Source organism: Tachypleus tridentatus, chromosome 3, assembly GCF_004210375.1.
Source record: "Tachypleus tridentatus isolate NWPU-2018 chromosome 3, ASM421037v1, whole genome shotgun sequence".
NCBI lineage: Eukaryota > Metazoa > Arthropoda > Merostomata > Xiphosura > Limulidae > Tachypleus > Tachypleus tridentatus.
In genome coordinates, this window is record NC_134827.1 from 77,693,127 (window position 1) to 77,713,735 (window position 20,609).

Genomic DNA, 20,609 nt, shown 5'->3' on the forward strand with positions numbered 1-20,609 from the left:
ATACATTTTCACGTACAAACTTGAGAAACAAAATACGTTTTCATGTACTGACACGAGAAACAAAGTATATTTTCATGTACTGACACGAGAAACAAAATACATTTTCATGTACTGACTTGAGAAACAAAATACGTTTTCATATACTGACACGAGAAACAAAATACATTTTCATATACTGACTTGAGAAACAAAGTATATTTTCATGTACTGACACGAGAAACAAAATACGTTTTCATATACTGACACGAGAAACAAAATACGTTTTCACATACTGACACGAGAAACAAAGTATATTTTCATGTACTGACACGAGAAACAAAATACGTTTTCATATACTGACACGAGAAACAAAATACATTTTCATATACTGACTTGAGAAACAAAATGAAACTTCAGTAAGCATTTACAGGGAACTCCTGTATGTATCGAAACCTACCATAAGGACCCATGTTTACTGATTCCTGCTCAGTGGACGTCATGCTGTTGGTAATTTCACCAAACTTAAAGGATCGTTTTAACAGCCAAACTTCAGCCCTTTTACCTTATTTGCAACAGAACTAAAGTAGTTTTGCTTTCATTAAACTCTTATGGGCTTGACTAACGTTGCAAGCCCTTGTTTAACTCCGTTCTGATCTATAAACCATTCTTAAAGAGTCCAGCTGTGTCGCCTTTATTGACCCAATACAATATCTTGTCTGAAAACGTTTCCACGGAAAATTAATTCGTAAGCCACAACAATAATGCCCTCTCGCGGAACAAGCTGAATTAAGAGTTGTGATAAGTTAAAGAGAACACGCTGAGTAAATCATATATAAACGAACAAACAAGTAAAGCACTAAATTACTTATTTTTCGTATTTGTCTGCTATGGGGGAATTCACCTACCAATATAAATTAGAATAAATTATATTTAATAGCGTTTATTTATTGTTGTTTAAAATTATACACAAAGCTACACAGTGGGCCACCTCTTATCTGCTCACCACAGGTATCGAAAATACTTATATTTGAATCACTAGGGACGTAGAATATCTAATCATAAATCTACGAAAAACATTTAAAAGAATGTCCAAATAGACTACATCTTAATGTCATGTTCATGTCTATCCTGCTTTTAAATTTCAAGTTTTAATTTACATGACGTTACGATGAACATGGGATAATTATATTTTATCCGAATTTTTGAAATCAAACTTATAGTCATGTATACCATTATTGTGTTGTTGTTGGTTGGTAACAGAGTGGATGTATTACGATAAACCATGAAGAAAAATCTTAAATTTAGGTCACACTATATAGAAAACTAAAACACACACTTGAATAGCCAGGATAGATTGGTGATTAATTATTTATATTGTTATAAAGAAATGCAGATTTTATTACTCGTAAAGTCTAAATGAATTAGAATTATATATGTACAGTATTATTTAAATAAACAGCTATGTTTTTTAACGGAAAAAAAGCAAGTTTTATCGAAATAACAGCAATATAAGTACTGCAGAACCAACCAGTTCTGATAACGCATACTCTGAAATTGTTTCTTTGTTTTGAAATTTGGGTAAACCAACACGAGGGCTATATTCACTAGCCGTCCCTAATTCAGCAATGTAACACTAGAGGGAAAGCAGCTAGTCGTAACCACCCACTGCAAACCCTTAAACTACTATTTTACCAATGCATAAAGGAATTGACCATACATTATAACGACCACACGACTGAAATGGCGAGCATGTTTGGTGTGAAGAGTATTCAAACCCGAGATCCTCATATTACGAGTCGAACGCTCTAACTACCTGGCCACGCCTGGCCTAATGCGATATCAGATAATACATACGTTTCGTATCTTTCTAATTTCATGCAAAGCTACACGAGAACCATATACACTAGCCGTTCCTTACTTGGCAGTGTAATATATTCATCAAAATTCACCGCAACCTCAAAATCTAACACTATTCATTTAACAAGAAATAGCTGGATCGTTCTCGTCTTCGCAGACCATCATTTCGAGGTCTTCTGAGTCAAGAGTGAAACATTATGTTAAAGAAAGAAAAAGAAAAGATTAACCAGTGAGTTCAAATTAAAAATGTTAAGAACTTATGAGACCAGAGAAAAAAAAAACAGTACTGTTCGGAACAATATTTATATAAGCGTTTTCTTACAACAAGAATTGTCACGGTGTGAACGTCGTGTCTCATATTGATCAACCGAAATATATCCACTTTTTTGTATCCAACAAACCATTATATAAACATCTCTCAAACCAATTAATTCAGTAACTAGTTCACGTGCACTAGTTACTGATCTAAAATCTTATTTAATACCAACTACAAAGTCAGACGCGAGGATCGAAAGATAAGTTTTTCATATGCATAGTGAATATTTGAGCCCTAAGCTACTTCCAGTCATTATGAGATAGCTTTCAACATTTTTAATTTTGTAAGAAAACGCTTATATAAAAATATTCCGACCAGTACTGAATTTCTTGTGGATTGATGATTATCCTCTAACTCTAATTGTATGACCACAAACAATACTTTACTTTGAGTTAGAGAGATCTTGGAACGCAGACCGGTGATTTCGTTCGGGCGTCTTTAATTTGTTACCGTCAAATCCATTAGAATCCTTTCACTTCTCTTCGGTACATTCCTGTTAACAAACAAATACCTAAGTGCTAGACCACGGTGTAGATGAAGTCATTCTGCATGTAAACACTGTTGGGTGGACATAGGCAACAAGTTTTATTTAGAAACAAAATATTGTAACTTACTGCAATAAACATCGAATCCCAAATAGACTAAAGCATTTGGGATGCTGATATCCTCGGTTTTCGCCAACATTTTTATGAAACAGATTGAACCTCAAGCGATTAACTCAGACTTATGCCCATCACTATACTGGTACAGGTATGTTCATGATACAGATGCTGGATTCACATCTACAGAACACATACTTAATGTTTTTTTCAACCACGTTGGCATGACATAACCAGGTGGTTAAGGCACTCGACTTGTAATGCAAGGGTTGCGGGTTTGAATCCCTGTCACACTAAACATGCTCGCCCTTTCAATTGTGGGGGCGTTATAATGTTACAGTCAATCCCACTATTCGTTGATAAAGGAGTAGCTCGAGAGTTGGCAGTTGGTGGTGATGACTAGCTACGTTTCTTGTAGTCTTCACTGCTAAATTGAGGACGTCTATCGCAGATAGCCTTTGTGTAAGTTTGCGCATAATTAAAAAAAAAGCCAAAAACAAACAAATCAACCACGTCAACTCGATACTCCCCAATATTACGTTCATCTGTGAACAGGACAAAACTATCCAGATAGCATTTCTCAACCTCGAGATCACTAAAACTGATACACAGTTGAAAACAGAAATCCACAGGAAAACCACCCATACTGGATTACACATTCTCTGGGTCTCAGCACATGAAACAAAACAAAAACGCAACTTATTAAGAAACCAAATAAACACAGCCACAAAACTATGCTCACCTGATAAAATTAACAATGAAATTAACAGAATAAAACAACACTTCATCAACATCAACAAATTTCTTGCAAAAACTGTTGAAAAAGTATATGCACAAACTTAAACCAACAACAAACAAACAACAATAAATCCCAAGATACAACAAACTACAAAACCTTACACTGCTGCATTTCATGTGTTCCCTACAACAGCGAAAAAATAACCAACATTTAGAAAAATACTTATAACAAAACACAAAATTTCAGTAAACACCAAATTTATTCAAAAACCAGGTATAAAACTAAAGCCCATACTATGTAAAAACTACACTTAGAAACACAACACCACCATAATTTATAAACTACATTGCAACAACTTCCACGGCTTCTATATTGGAGAAACAAGCAGAAAAATGAAAACTAGATTCAAAGAACAAAAAACACCTTCACACGTTTTTCAACACTGCGAATCAAGTAAACACAACATAACCATAGAAAGCATCCAGATACTAAGTAGTGAAACAAATATAATAAAGGTAAAATCAAATAAGCCCTACTTATACAGCAACTAAAACTAAAATTAAACTAATATAAAGGAGCACCTTTATACCTATACTAATTAATAACCTAACATCCAACTGCAACGCCCTCTAGGCCTTATTATTTCTCCATTGTATTGGAGCCCACATTCAAACAATATGTTTAGTGGTTTTGTTGTTGTTTTATGCCTTACACTGGAAGCTCAGATAGTTTGATATCTAATAACAGTGGTCGTATTGTGTTGTTTTCTGAATGCTATTATTTACCCATATGTTCTGAAAGATACAAGTAGGGAAATATGACTACAATATTCTTCCTTGTTATATTTGGACTTTAGATTTTTTATTTTCTTATTTATTGGTTCAATGACAACAAGAGTTTTAATGGTGTGTTTTTAATCCCATTTTTAATCATTTTCTGTAATAAACATCTTGTTCATTGTTGTAATTAAACAAGTTTATAAAAACTCTGAACCATATGCTTCTTAGCTCATACAAAGTTGTAAGCTCATTTCATAAAATACGTATTTATACTTACAGGTGTTGCATTGAATTAACTGTTTAGAAATATTCGAACAGGCTGCTACAACGCAACACTTTATCGGCTGGAACTTGCTTAATATATACTCATGTTTTTAAAGAAATTCTTACTTGGGCACAGTTATGTTTTAACAGGTCCAGTAGAATGAACTTCCTTACATACATCACTCTAAAGTAATTATTAAAGAAACAGTAGCTGGAAGGTTAAAACAAAACATAACTCTACGTAGTTCTAGGTACAACTTGTAGATTAGATGGAAGACATTTGTGTTCAGTATTAAACATCATCCGTGAATTTCTCTAACTCAAGTAGTCTTTGCCACAATCAAACGCGAACCATGAATCATCGTATTTACACTCGAAACACATTACCCACTTCTCCAGGCCCACCAAAGGTTGTCTCGAAATAATATAAATTTCTGAATGATCAATGAAGAAACTCTTGAAACAGCAGTTTTTATTCTAAGCTGAGTTCATTGTCTGTTTAAAGAATCCTAAACTTCCTTCAGAAGTAGCTACAGAGTGCACGTGGAAACCAGTACCACTCACAATTAATTCGTTTATTATAGTAATATATTTCTCTCATATTTCGCTGGAAACTTTACCCTCTTTCTAATTGCGTTTTCTTTTCCTGAAGACAAGTACATAGGATAAGAATAAATTTGTGATATAGATTATATATAGGTTTAATTGAGTTAATCTACTGGAGATAATCCGCAACATATTGAAAACGCATTTTTTGTTGTTATTAATTAGGAATTTGAAATAAGAAAAAACTTTCAAAGCATGAAATAGTGAATCAAAACACCAAACTAAGAATTATTTGCATCATTCCAACTATAAATCTTATTTTATTGTGTTTCGAATAAACATATCGTTGTTACACGATGATGTTTTATGAATAAATATATTTAACATTTCTTTTCAAATTTTTAGGAAGCTCTGTGGTGATCACTATGAAGGGACGAGTCCGGTTCAAATTGGTCGCCTGTATGTTTTGTGAAAATGGTAGCGTGCGCACGAACCTAAGGACGTTTACTGAACACAACCAAAGGGATACATACGAAAATCCTTTAACTTATGACGTGTAAAACTACTTATGACGTTTGGCTACTCTCCCTTGACGCTTAGAAAACAGACAGCAAAAATATCGATTTTCTTTATGTCCGTGAACTCGTAAACCACAGTTTTGCTACTTCCACATTAAAAGACTTTACTACCCATAGGATGTTCCTTTCAAACCTAAAGCTTCAAGTGACCCACGATATCTTAATTACAGTTCAAGATTCTGACAATAACAGAGATTGTTTATAAAATATTAATCAATACGCATGTCATCCAAAAGACGGCAAGACATTGTTCAAAAATGTTTGAAATATGTTTGGAAAAACATCATAAAACGAAAAACATCTTTATCACCCTTTCCTTCATTCCAACACTTAACGTCTATTTACATCCACCCTCACATCCCAACAATTACAGAATACATTTTTGTTACCAGTGAAATTTAATGTACTGTGGTGACAGTTTATTACTTTGAACTTATACAACGAATAACAAATAAACTATTTTTTTTTTAAATCATTATGTGATCTACTTTCAACGTGTGTTTAAAACTTTGCGAAATCTTAAATTGTTGAATCAAAACAAGTTTAAGTTTTCTTACAAGGTATAGATCAAAACTTTTAGAATCTCCTCTTACGAATAATGTGTTATTTGTATACAAATAACGAAAGCTAGAAATGTTTTATTTCTTAACATAACTGTGTAGACGACCACAAACACCAAAACTAAAAGTGAATACAATATATACAGTTACCACACATACCAACGTGAGGTAGAAAAGAACTTAACATTAATAATTCATCACAGACTTTTTTTCAGTTTACAAAACTATTAAAATAATAACATTAAACATCACAGTAAGATCTAGATAAAATAAGTGTAAATAGAAAATATGTCGTTCTTATCAAGTATTTCAACAACTTTCTGTTGGACCTTTTACACTTTCAACGACCTACAAAGTAATATAAAAATAATTTTTAAAAAAATCAGTGTAGTAAAAACTAAGAAAAGTTAAAATTATATAATAAAAACATATTTCCAAACTAGTTCTTTGTGTAACTTGTTCTAAAAACCAAGGACTTAATAAAGTAAACTTGTTTCTCAAGTTAATAAAGATGAAGAGAGTAAATATATGAAAGCAGAAAAAGAACAGCCTTTGGTTTAGTTCTTTTAGAACAAAAATACATTGAGCTACTTCCGATGTTGGTAGCGGGGAATCGAATTTTGGATTTAGCACTGTAAGTCTTTAAGGTTTCCGTTGTACCATCGAACCACTTGTAAAACTGACATATAACTTTATGTTGTGCTGGGTGGCGTAAATTGCCCAGTATTTCTCAAGTGAAACATTATTTAAAATCGGGTCAATGGTTTATATCGAAACTTGTGAGTTAGGAAACAACGTATTTAGTACATCTATTAATGAAACATTACTCATGAAGTTTTAATGTATTTTCAACCGTACTTTTACTGTAGCTAACAAAGAATAGAGTGTTTATATCTAATGTATAAGATTAAATATTTTAACATTGTTTTATTGCTGTATTTATTAAAGTTTGTGAGAGAAACAAAACATAACTAATGATTTGATACGAAAATATCCAGAAACTGATGAAAGAAAATGTAGGAAAGTTCGTTACAATGAACGGTTAATGAATCATTAGTTATCTGAATGTATTCATACTCGGCTGATGTTTCAACTCGACGTTAAACAATGAGCTATGTGCGTTCAGTTTAATGCAAGGTATTGATCCCAGGATTTTAGTTAAGGACATTTCCTAATAGCAATAGATAAATCACATCATAGGATACAGTAAAGATGTTTAACATTAATATTGATGATTCAGAATTTAGTTACGTTTTTCTATCACGATGTAAATCATGACATCTAACGATTATTTAAAACTTGAGTTTTAGAAATATTGTGACTATTTCAAGTGAAATATTTCAAACTCTTCCACCAAGCTTATTGTATAAACTGTTAATAAATTATAACATTAAGTATTAGAAGCATTAATTTCGATTTAGTACGGATCTGATAAAAAGAAATTTAAAGGCTGTTGTATTTTAGTGTTAAATTACATACTATGAACGTAGAGAATTTTATCGTTGTGGAAATTCAATGCTGAACCACCGGGCGAGAAACATAGGAGGAATATATTATGTTTCTGTTCGGTGAACGTTTCGGTTTAAAGTTCGTACATTTAATTTTGATTGAAATATTGAATGAACAACGATTAAAATATTTATTATTCCATGAACGACTGCTTACATTTTATTTACATTAGTGGTTTTTAGTCATTTTTATTTAATGAGGAAAAACAACGTGAGTTTGTCTAATTTTCATCGCTGATTATATCAATTGAAGGTACAAAGCTGAATGATTATATCAATTGAAGGTACAAAGCTGAATGATTATATCAATTGAAGGTGCAAAGCTGAATGATTATATCAATTGAAGGTACAAAGCTGAATGATTATATCAATTGAAGGTACAAAGCTGAATGATTATATCAATTGAAGGTACAAAGCTGAATGATTATATCAATTGAAGGTGCAAAGCTGAATGATTATATCAATTGAAGGTACAAAGCTGAATGATTATATCAATTGAAGGTACAAAGCTGAATGATTATATCAATTGAAGGTACAAAGCTGAATGATTATATCCATAACATATCAGCTTTTACTGTCTGTAGCCAATTGTGGTATTGGTAGCTCAGTAAACGAATTGTAGTAGTATGAATGGTCTCAACCAGTTATCTAAACTAACTAGTATAACTTCCAACCACCATCCATTAACTGTAACTGTCGTGCTTAAACAAGCCTTTATATGCGGTAAGGTGTTCATCCGCACAAAGAAGTGCCAAGTTGTTAAATGACTTTATTCACAACTAAAAATAATTATTAGAAATGGTTAATAAAATTCCTTTAATTTTTATTTCATTATATGTATTTAATACATTCTTATATTTATTACAAAATATTTTAATAATTTTACTTAAAGTTTCTTTATTAGAGCCATTTAGTATTAATTTTTGTATCGGTATTTCAACATTGCTAATAAAATATTGTAAGTTATTACAAACAAAACCTCACCAACTGACGTTAGTGAATAGGCTTAGGTGAACGTAGCATAAAACAAAATTGCAAAACACACTGTTCAGACTATAAACATCCTTGGCTAAGAGACGACTTACGTGCCAGTGTTTAGAATCTTTCGTGGTTATGCTGCTGCAACTTACTTTGTATATACTCTATTTATACATGTCATACACTAAAACCATGTTTTACATGAATTTTCACCTATGATACACGGTTTCAGTTTATATAGTGAGAAAATAATACACCAAACAGCAATCAGATATGTATTTAATATGACTATTTTTTTTAGTATGAAAACCCGCTTTGATTAATAATGATGATAACAATGTACACAAATGTATATATATATATACTCATGAACGTAAACATTGTGATAGTTGATGATCTGATATGCATGATAATAGAACTAATAATAAACCAAGTTGTTCATTAACTATGATTTTCTTCATGTAACTCAGCAGTTGATGTCCATATTTGTGGCAGAATGTCTGACAATTTATATTTTAGGAAGCTTTATATCTTCAGGTCATCCATCTTGTGCTATCAATGGAAAATATGGACCATCAGATGGAGCAAGACATGGAACAAGTTCAGAACTTATAGCTATCACTTTGGTCAATACATTTTAATTTTTAGGCCTTTCAGTAAAATATTTTCTTTCTTAATCAAGCACAATATAGTGAAGAATATAGATAAAAGAATAATTTATAAGAAATTTGACAAGGTTGCTCTAGTTTTTACTCATAAATATACAAGTGTTTGTTATGTAACTCAAAGAATGATGAAAATGAAGAATGTTGATACAGAACATTTCAGATATTAAATGTTGTACTTCTGTACATTCTCCAAGATATAGGTGATAAATTTCAAAATACTCTTTTGGTAAATATTTGTACAACTTATGATTAACTTGAGAGTTCCTATAAATTGTACAACACAAATTATGCAGATAGGAAGTATCAGTACCAATTCTCAGAATCTCTGAATGAATATTTTGAGATAAGTTCACTATCACAAAGTAATATTGTTAAACATCATGCAAACACTAAGAATATAGAAAATATCAGGAAAAAGTAAAATAGTCTGGTTGATAATTAAAAAATAAGTAAAGTAATGTAGAAAGTTTATTAAAAATCAAGAACAACTGGTGAAAACAGTTTTGTGAATAAATGAAAATCATAAAATAGTAAAACAATGTTATAAATCATTCAATAATAAAGAACAACTAAAATAATCTGAGAAATTAATTAAAAATTAAATATTTACTTTCAATTAACAGAAAATCTGGAAGAAAGTTTTAATTCCTTATAGATCTGTAGATATGGATTTTACTCCTTTGTGGTACAGTAGTTGATATAAAATATTAATTATGAAACAAATTATAATGACTGTACTTCACTCTCATTAAGTGTGTTAATATGTTTTCTTATATAATTATGTATGCTTTAAAATTAGCAATTAGAAAATAATCTTTCATTGTATGGTTTTAAATTTAGTGTCTATGTTGTTGCTTTTTGATGTATAACGTTTACTCATAAACTCTTTATGAATCTTATGTGAGGGTGTGTAAAGTTTCTCTTATCTGTGTTGGTAAACTTGTTAGAAAAATCAGTAAACTGTGGTTACTTATTTGGTTGAATTCTGTATTTTTGAAATGAATATCAATTTCGTTATTAAATCATTTTTAGTAGGGATGTGATAGATTAAACTAAATGAAATATAATTCAAGATTCAGAGCTTAAAATAAAACGTATTAAGCAAAGTTTTAAATATTTTTCTCACTTAAGAAGGCTTAATAACCTTCTAGAGGCTTCTTTTTACCTTTCTGTATCTAGTCACTTCCTAATCAATAACATCAATATAAATTTTCTACAGTATTATTTTTTAAATATAAGATTTTATTATTTTTAAAATTTTTCCTTTGTTTCTTCTCCCACATAATTCAAATTTTTGTCATTTTGTGGTATTCTCAGGTGCACTGGAAATTTAGAGGTAATAGTAGCAACTGAATTGCACGAAATTTAGCAGACACTACAATGCAAAGATAAAACATAATTTCTTACTTTAATGAATTGAAAAAAAAATGGACACAACTTGGCAGTGAATGCAAATAATTCTTTATAGCACACAAATAGACGTGATAATACAGTTCACCAAGATATAATACACAGGATGATAAGCATCATTTATACCTGAGAATTTTGTACTTGTAAGTTTGACTTTATTCTCCATTCTCCTTGTGTTGGTTTTCCAGTCTAAGAAAGCCCAGCATTATACACAAAGGTTCTATAATACTTTCCTCTCAGCTTGCATGTGTTACCCGTGTTACTACTGGATATTTCACAAATAAAGATAATACATCCTGAAGGCAGCACCTTCATATACAATCTTCCATACGTACACATGTAAAAACAAAGGGAGAATGAACCAGAAAATTATCATTATTAATTATGTTGTGTAAAAATAAAATGTTAAGGCAATAGTAATATTTCATTAGTTATTTTAAAAGTAATAATTTGAGTAAATTACTAGTCTGAATGGTAAATATGTAACTATCTGTGATAATTTGATAAAAATTACCACAGGTTTTGACGTTAGTTAAACATAAAGATATATAAATGATATTTTTCTACCAAATTATCAAGATATTTTAGACACAGCTGTACAAGTCCAGAGTTCGCTCTAGAAAAAAAGAGCTATCTTTCTAGAAACAAAGCACAATATATAGATTTAGATATAAACATTCAAGTTTAAAGATCTCATTAAGACAAAAATTTTTAACTGTGAAGTTATAAACTTTCCAGTGCCAAGTGTAAATGTTATAAATATGTTGTGTTACAATGTTTACTACTCTGTTATATTTGTTTCCTTTACAATACACTAGGTAACACTGACATCTTTTGTTGGTAAATGCAAATGAACCAAATCACAAAGTGAAGATGTCTGTTTCATGAAACTTCATGTTTATCAAACTGAAATACACGAGTGTTTCTTTAAAGTTTCTCAATCTTTCAACGTAGTAAATATACAGAAACTTATTGTTTCATTACTAAGGTTGCAACAAATTATATATATTGTAGACAATGTTAAAATAACGAATTCTGCAGGTGTCATAAAAATAATCATGTTTGTTAGTACATTTGAAATACGAGTATAAATTAACATATAAACAATTTATTGTCTGTATTTACGTTAATGTTGTCATTGTGTTTCAAAGTTCTTCTTAGGTGAGATACGCTAAAATAAAAAGTCACTAATGAAACAAATCGCTGTAATTAGACGTTTTATGAAAGGTACAATTCTATAAAACAGTTATGATTCTAACATAAATGTAAATATAAGTTTTTAGTGTTTCCATCAATGTATTAATTTATGTTTTCCAGTTTATCTATTATACTGTAATTCATACCATATACATATTATTAGTTAAATAATTATGTCTTAATTATTATTAGTGACAACATCCGGAACTACACCATTGTGGTTGCCTTACAGGAATTTATTATGAGACATTTCCATAAACGTAAGTAAAATTACGACCTAAATATCCAGAATGTAATTATATTGTTCAATATTTCATGAGTATTTATTAACTAAGGTTTCAGATTTACGTTTCCCAATTTCTTCTATTTATTGTTTCTTTTCCCGATAACATCTCTCTAATCTTAATCCACGTTCTGAATGTTTTTAATCTTAACGATATATATTTTAAAAAGTTTGATATTATTTTAATGTAATATGAACTTTTTAGAAACGTTTATTAATGTTCGATTTACGAATGACAGTGTTCCAATTTAGATTTAACTAGGTCAGTGAACTTGTGGGATATCTATAGCTCTTATAATAGCGAAATATTGCTTTAATAAAGTTACATACTGGAGATATAGGTTATGATTTTATTTTGTTTGTAGAATTATGTCATACTATTTCGTAATAACGTAAAACTTAATCGAATGCTGAGTAATCTGACACTACACTTACTATAAATTTCCACTTCACAATTAGACTCAAAAGTTATTGTTCTGAAGGTCAACTCCATATTATTTCTATCTACATTTTCACTAAACTATTTTTCAGTAAACGTGTGTGTGTGTTTTTCTTATAGCAAAGCCACAAAGGGCTATCTACTCAGCCCACCGAGGGGAATCGAACATCTGATTTTAGCGTTGTAAATCCGGAGACATACCGCTGTACTAGCGGACAGCTTCAGTAAACGTAACTGAGTACAAAACTGAACTTCAATAACACAAATGTAAGATAATAATATGTCTAACCTACTACTTTATGATACATTAAATTTCATGAATAACAGATTCTGACAAATGTTTGAGCATCTAAAGAAGTCTTCATTAAATATAATATTAAATAAAATGTATTAAAATATATAAATAAGTAAAATTGAGGATATTTTACTGATTCTGATAAGTACTTTTAGTTATTAATAAAGTCATTTAAACAACTTCGCCCAAGGTATATGCAAATTAACTTCTTATTTTCTATAATGGCTGAAAATTAGATTTTATAGTGGACTTAATGGTTGATAGTTGGGAGTTATACTAGTTAGTTTAGATAACTGGTTGGATCCTTTTATACCAGTATAATTTGTCTACTGGGCTACTAATTAGTGCCTTACCACCATGAGGGAGCTATAATGCCTACTTCAGGAAGTACGTTTATCTTACTTTCAAGTGGTAGTATCTTATTATTTTCATTTTCTTCTTCTTTGCTTTCCATAAGTGTCTGCAGGTAGTGAAGGGTGATATAGATGTAGGGTGTTCTGGGCTTGAGTACCCACGTCTTGCTCTCCTAATTTCTATTTCATTTTGTCATCTATGAATTTCTTCATGAGAGATTGTCGAACAGAAGTTAAGACTAATAGACAGTGTATCTCCACTGCAATGTGTATCCTACTTCAGCAGTCACTTTCAAAACCTACAGTACATTTTATATCCAACATCACAGTCTCTACCTTGTGGATCATTTGATTGGTGCAGTATTTTTAAAATTTTGTACGTGTTTGTTTTCGTTTATTACAAATACATGTTGTATAATATATTAATTGTAGAAATGTAAAGCAATAAGTTAATAACAAGTGCTATACGTATGAAACGTTATAAATGCAAATCTGTATATGTAAATCATATATAAAACTATTTGCTTATTTTCTGTTTAAAATTAAGCACACACAGTGTGATTTCTCCAAGCCCATTCCCTCGGCTGTGGTTTCGCTAGATAGTAGATAGGGACAGTGGGAATCTCGTTAATCCTTTCATGCGTGTCACTAATTAGATGACGAGGCATTTGGCTACCTTAAGAGAGTCGTAGCAAATAGGCAATTTGCGTCACTCCACCAGGACTATCTAAACCTGTAATAACACTTTATGTATATAGGAACAACCATCTCTATTTATAAAACAAATGAAAGTATATAATAATGCTGTTTGTTTTTGTTTATTAAAAAAATACAATACCGTTATAATTTATGCAGATTATGTAAAAAATAATTACTTTCTTTGAAACAAACATGGAATTTGTAACGGGATAAAACCAGCCAAATTTATATACTATGTTGTTTTCTATTTTATATTTTCTGTTGACATACCTTTTATTTTAACTTTTTTCATCCATGGGAAATTTTTAAAAATCCGGGACAAGAAAACATAAATCGAGCTCCAGTCTCTCTAATTGGTAGAGAAAATCGTCGAGGATGGAAAAGATCTTCAGATTGGTCTTAAGAACTGTCGGAATCTATGTTTGATAGCTGTTTAAATTTATATTTTAATTATTTGTGATACGGTGGTCTGTATGCTTTATATTTGGTAAATTTCTTTTTTTTCTTTGTTTTTTCCTAAAAACAACAAGAATCATAATAAGTTGACGTTAAATACCATTATATAGAAAATTAATACAATGCAACAACTGATAACTGATTTATATCAATTTAATGGATATCAGTTAAAATAACACGTCTTCAATCAACATTTCTATTTAAATATCCAAATTTTAAACAAACTTATTGGCTCCATGATTGATTTTTCATAAGTAAAATGGGGGGAATGTTTATCTTATATATATCAAAATATTTACATCTTTAATGATTTTGGGGATAGTCTGTGGAAAATGTCACATTCCTCTTGCACTAATGAGAATAAAATGTAAACAATTATTTATAAGTGATATTAAAAATATGAGAATTTCAAAAGCAATAAATAACAGAAGAAATTGAAATGAAAAAGGATTTCGGTATTTACAGCTTTACTTTTGAGAATGTTAAATTGTGTGATTATATTTTAATTAGCTTACTGTAAATATTGAGACAATTGTGGGGCAGTAAGTTTCCTCTAGGTTTATTTGTTTGTTTTTATCAAAAAGCTACAAAATGGGCTATCTGACTGTACTCGCCACGAACATTAAAACTAGTCTTAGAGTAATAAGCACTCGGTATTACTACTGAGTTCCACCAGAAGTCCTTAATCTATGACTGCTTTTTCATTTCAATATTCTAACGTTCAAGGTTTGTCTGGAAGCCGTTTAGCTTCGAGATGGCGCTGCAATATTTATCAACATCGAGAATATAGATTTGAATTAAGACGCAAGAGGAAGAAGAACACGATAATAATGAAGCTTTATAAAAAATGAAATGAATCATTTTTAAACTTTCTGTGGACCGTAAAAGAATCCAATACTTCCTAGCTAACATAAATATAAATTCGTTAACGAATTTCTGCTGTTTCGAAATTTGGCATGACGAAAGGGGTGTTTGGATATTAGATAATATACATCAAAGTTCTGCAGTTATCCTAGCAAAAACAATTGGCGAATGTCGGATTTTTTAAACAGCAAATTAAATGAAGAACTTACTATCATTGGGTAAGTTGTGAATTACTAGTCAATTCCTATTACTTGCTTTATAAACTAAAACTAGTTGCTGGGGTTCATAATAAAATTCAAATTTTCACGCAATGAAAAAGAACAAGAAGAACAACAATAAAGTACTATGGTTTTATCTGAGACAAGAGGGACAGTGTGGTATCCTAAACTACTTAGACTGCCTATATATGTCAATTATCATTGCAATTATAACATATGAAGGATTTAAGTCCTCAAATCATACTTTTGCTAAGTCTCTGTACTAGTAAATAGGATAAGCACGACCCCACTTCAGAAGTGAATAACTCGTAAAGACAGACAAGCGATACAACCCTACAGAATAAACATTTATTAAATATTTGGATACGGCGTGAATGGTAATGAAGAAAATATTATTGTATACTAGCTGGAGTACTAGTCCTCTGGACGAAAGTTACCTAAATTTATGATTAATGAAAGTTATCTTTGGACATGAAGAATCTTTTCCCTTATATATAAACAGATCAGTAAAAACCATGAAATAAATACTTAGAAAACTCTCCCTCTTAATGCTGCCATTTAAAACAGCTTCAATATAATTGGAAGTGTTTTAAAATGGTCAAGTTAGAAATATCTTTCCAAATATTAAAACAGTACAAAATGTGTAATTTTTCCACTTTTGTTGTCTGTACATTTCATTATGTACTTTCAGTTTATAGACTTACAACAATATCAGGTTATAACATTTGTTGTTAAGAGACATGACACAAAGTGATTGTTGTTACAGAGGGAAGCTGTACACCAAACTTGGTTAAGATTCAACAGTAGCTGTGTAAATTGTGCACTTACTGTGGAAACACATGACGCATAAACAGGGTCAAGTGAGTATAAAAATTTCGTGCATGTTTGGAACCTGCTGTAGTAATAAAGAAGAAACCTGTATTATATATACAACATTTCCAGAAGGTAGTTATCATTAGGTGTCCATTCAAACCGTCTACAATTTCCATCTAAAAAGTGATACCGTGCCATCAAATTGAAACTTTATTTTAAGGTGAAAGATTAGAGAGTAAAGTTTATAACCTTAACACATTATGTTTATAACGGAGTCTAAACTTCATGAAGAACACAAACATAAAAATGTATAGAAAGTAAGTTAACATACGTGACTGAAGGTATATTACATTATTTTGTGCTTTACCCACCACGGCTTTTGACACTCGGTTTCTAGCGTTATAAGTCCTCAGACATACCGCTTTGCCACTTCAAGGCTTTTGCTATGAAAGAGAATAATATGATGACATTTTCTATCATTGCATTACTTGCTTGAGGCAGGTGAACATTCCGCACTTTCCTTGGTCTATTTTTTATATTATTGTGTGGTTTTCTATTGTGTTTTACATGTTTATTTGATTTTTCTATTGAGTTTTGTGGCTTTATTGTATCTTTTCCATCCTCGACGATCACCTCATCTTCTTTCCCTCTTTCTGATTGGCAGCACCATTTCCAAATTATAAGACTACAGAAGAAAACTACCAATAAATAACATAGGTGATTTAATTTGAATGTAATTTATACATCAGTGTTATTTCAATTAAAAATAGAATTAATTATAATCTAGAAATAATAATATTTAGCAACGAGAGGCACAGTGGCATCCTCAACATGTTGAATGGCAGTAAGGAAACAGAAATAAAATGTTATAACTTAAGAGGGATAATTTAATAAATATTATACTTGCTAATAAATTCCACTTTTAATTAAATATCATATTAAAATAAATTGGAAATCATTAATTAGTTAAAGAACTTGTTGGAATGAAAATGTCTTTTGTATTTATCTCAAGTGTTTTCCAATTATTCTAATTGTAGAAGTTTAGGTTGCCAATATTTTACACGTTTCAACTTTAAGTATTTTTACTGACACACAGTACCTTATTGTATTTACATATGAACAGGTTAAACAATAACATACTTACAAGAACTTGTAATATTGAAGAAAGTGTTCCACATTTTAAGTTTTAAATGATGATCCACACATAAATTACAGTTTATTATAAACTAATGATGCTAATTTCACCTTATTATTTTTTTACTGCAAGTGTTTGTAACCATTATTTATTATTCCAGTTAATGAACATTTTGGATTTCTCAGCCACTTGAAATTCATCATCAAGAATATACACAAATTGTTCAACTATTATTATCTTAGAAATTATATTAAGATCTATTCAAATAAAATAAAATAAAATAATATTTTTTATTACCTTAAACAAGTTATCAAAAGTATTATTCCTGCTGCACCAATCATGAGGGGAATGGGATGATCTAATATTGATGTTACTGAAATGGAAAAATACAAGTAAAAAGAAAATGAATTTAGAGCAGTTTGTTTTTGTTCTGTGATAATATTGAAGGAGATTATGTTTCATTTATTATACCTACGGTTAAAATAACCATGTAATGACAGCGTTCTGAGTTACTAGAATCAAATTTCCACTCTGTATTCAGAGATACACATACACATCGATAAAACAGTACAGATAACGAAATGTGAAATATCAGTATAGCTTTACTTCTCCAGTGATAATACCAGTAAATATATTTATTTATCACATTTAAAAATTTGTTTTCTCTCTTGTTTTTGTAGTTTATTATAACCAAATATACTGAATGTGTTTTCACATTACAATAGTATGATAATTTTATGTAACATGTGTCTAAACACCTTTATTTCAGATATATTTATAACAAGACAAAAGACAAGAGTAACGATTTCTCAGACTTTCAAAGATGCATGATTGTCGATACTGACTTGCTAACAATTTGTAAACTGAATACTGTTTATCTGATAGATTACTCATAGAAATCTATAATTAGTGTCTACAAGAACTAAAAACGAAAAAGAACACCTTGTAAAACAATCGGTAACAATTCAAAGTGAATAAACGTTTTTTTTTAAACACAAATAGATCTAAGATTCTCCTTCAGTTAACCGCTTTTTCACAAATAGTTACGATTTCAATAATGAACAGTACCAGGAGAATGAAAATATTTATGGAAGACAATTCTGACCCAAAGACTTACTTCAGACAACAGAAAAGTTCACACTGTGAACAGTGAAATGGATAATGTGTTTTGGTCTATCGTGTTTTACTTGAGTTGCTCCGGGTGGTGAAATGGTAAGAGATGTATTCTTCATAATAGAAAATAATGTCCACAATGTACTGGAATATTATAACAGATCGTGTCTTCACACATTACTACATTTTGTACCTTCATTAATAAGGGACTGGAGACACTCAATGGGAACAAAGAACAACACGTGTGCAACACAAACATAGGTCACTATGACCAGTAAAATTTTTCCGTCACGATATCTTGTTACCAGCCTTTCTAAACATGTTGTCTCACGTTGAAAATAAGCTTTGAATAACATCATTTGTATAGTAACTTACTTTTGTTTGGAGAAGGAATGCATGTCTCGTCATCCATTCCTGGTTGACATGGATCTAAGAAAAGTCTCTGTATGTAAATAGTGTTAACTTTGACAATTAATAATAAAATATATGATGAAATATATAATTAATTATTGACTGCTAAGTTTGTTCAAAACAGTGTTTCCTTTTTCGATTTATTTTAAAATTAGAAGTCACAAATACTGGTCACACATATAAACGTTTTGAAGGAAAGCTCAACTTACAACAGAGATTAAATCTCATCGCGTATCCATCAGGACATTTGTCAATGTTTTTGTCAGGTTGTTCGTATGCTAAAATAAAGTATAATATAATTTATAGTTCAAGTATTGTTGACATCAGAAAAACTACTTTGTACTGTTTGTTTGGAATTTAACATAAATCTAAACAATGAGCTATCTGTGTTCTGTCCACCATGGATATCGAGACCCGGTTTTTAGCAATGGAAGTCTACCGACATATCGCTGTGCCACGGGGATATGTTTTGAACTGATATAACATTAATGTTATTATACCAGACTTCTACAAGTCGATAAACTACGTTTTATTAAATAGATAAAGAGCAAGATAAGCTCTCAACTAAATATGTTAAACTTTGTTTGTACCTAATAGGATATTCGATTTATGAGCTTTCCTGAAGAAAAGTAGTTAATAATTTATTACGACCCTAAAATATATTTTTGGTATTGTAAGCCACCATAGGTTTCAACTCAATATATTTTCATAATTAACGATAAGTAAAGATTTACAATGCTAAAATCAAGGGTTCGATTTCCCCTTGGGGAAGACACGAGGATTTCCCGTTGTTGCTTTGCTATAAGAAAAACACACATTTTCATGTCTTCCGCCAGTACAGCGGTAAGTCTATGGATTTAGAGCGCTAAAATTATGGGTTCGATTCCCCTCGGAAGGCTCAGCACATGGCCCCATGTGGCTTTGCTATAAGTAAAAAAATACTAAACTAACTTCATTTTGCCCCCCAGAAGCAGAGTGGTATGTCTGTGGACTTACACACAAAAAACCGGGTTTCGATACCCGTGGTGGGCAGAGCACAGGTAGCCCATTGTGTAGCTTTGTGCTTACTTCAAAACAAACTAACACATTTTCATAATAAGAAAAAAACATAACGTGACTGGAAATGTTGGAAAGAAGATATTCCAAAAATATTAAAATTATTTACGAAATAGTGAATTTATCCTCTTTTACGGAATAGAGAGTAAACAGGTCCCGGAATGGCCAGGTGTTTAAACTTGTTTAGCAAAGTTTTAAATGTTTTCACACTTGAGAAGGTTTAATAATCTTCTAGAAGTTTTCTTTTCCTTTCTGTTTTCAGTCACTTATCAATTAATTGATGTACATTATAATATCTACACAAATTTTGTTCAGTATTTTTTTTTTTTTTGCAAATAGTCCAGGATAGCCAGGTGTTTAAGACACTCGATTCATAATCTAATGGTCACGGGTTCGATTTCCCGCCACACCAAACATGCTTGCCCTTTCAGTCGCGGGGTCGTTATAATGTAAATGCGGTGGGTGATGATGACTAGCTGCCTTCCTTCTAGTCTTA

The 20,609-nt window shown here is 30.8% G+C and overlaps 2 protein-coding genes across 3 annotated transcripts in view; both read right to left on the reverse strand.

Annotated features, from left to right (window-relative positions):
• The window catches only part of LOC143245901 (tyrosine-protein kinase transmembrane receptor Ror-like), a 45,031-nt gene extending 44,552 nt beyond the window's left edge, over positions 1-479 (reverse strand). The window contains exon 1 of the mRNA XM_076492154.1: positions 437-479. Within this exon, the coding sequence (XP_076348269.1) occupies positions 437-479 (43 nt within the window). The remainder of the gene's footprint in view (positions 1-436) is intronic.
• An 8,123-nt stretch (positions 480-8,602) lies between these two features.
• LOC143247261 (uncharacterized) lies at positions 8,603-19,157 on the reverse strand. Of its 2 annotated transcripts, XR_013026451.1 has the most exons (4): positions 19,022-19,157; positions 17,831-17,906; positions 10,908-13,647; positions 8,603-9,255 (listed from the first exon to the last, which is right to left on the reverse strand). XR_013026451.1 is itself a non-coding variant. In XM_076495007.1 (3 exons), exons 1-3 carry the CDS (start codon positions 19,056-19,058, stop codon positions 16,798-16,800), a joined length of 399 nt encoding a protein of 132 aa, XP_076351122.1. In that variant the 5' UTR covers positions 19,059-19,150; the 3' UTR covers positions 16,623-16,797. The 2 variants fall into 2 exon arrangements, 1 of the variants encoding a protein (XP_076351122.1); XM_076495007.1 differs by lacking the exons at positions 8,603-9,255; positions 10,908-13,647 and adding an exon at positions 16,623-17,083 and having other exon boundaries at positions 19,022-19,150.
• Between the last annotated feature and the right edge of the window lie 1,452 nt (positions 19,158-20,609).

Coding starts and splice junctions, on each gene's coding strand:
- LOC143247261 (XM_076495007.1), bottom strand. CDS start 19,058: ATGGATGACGAGACATGCATTCCTTCTCCAAACAAAA. Junction 17,907..19,021: donor CATTCCTTCTCCAAACAAAA/GTAAGTTACTAT, acceptor TTTCCATTTCAG/TAACATCAATATTAGATCAT. Junction 17,084..17,830: donor CTTTTGATAACTTGTTTAAG/GTAATAAAAAAT, acceptor TTTCTTCTGTAG/TCTTATAATTTGGAAATGGT.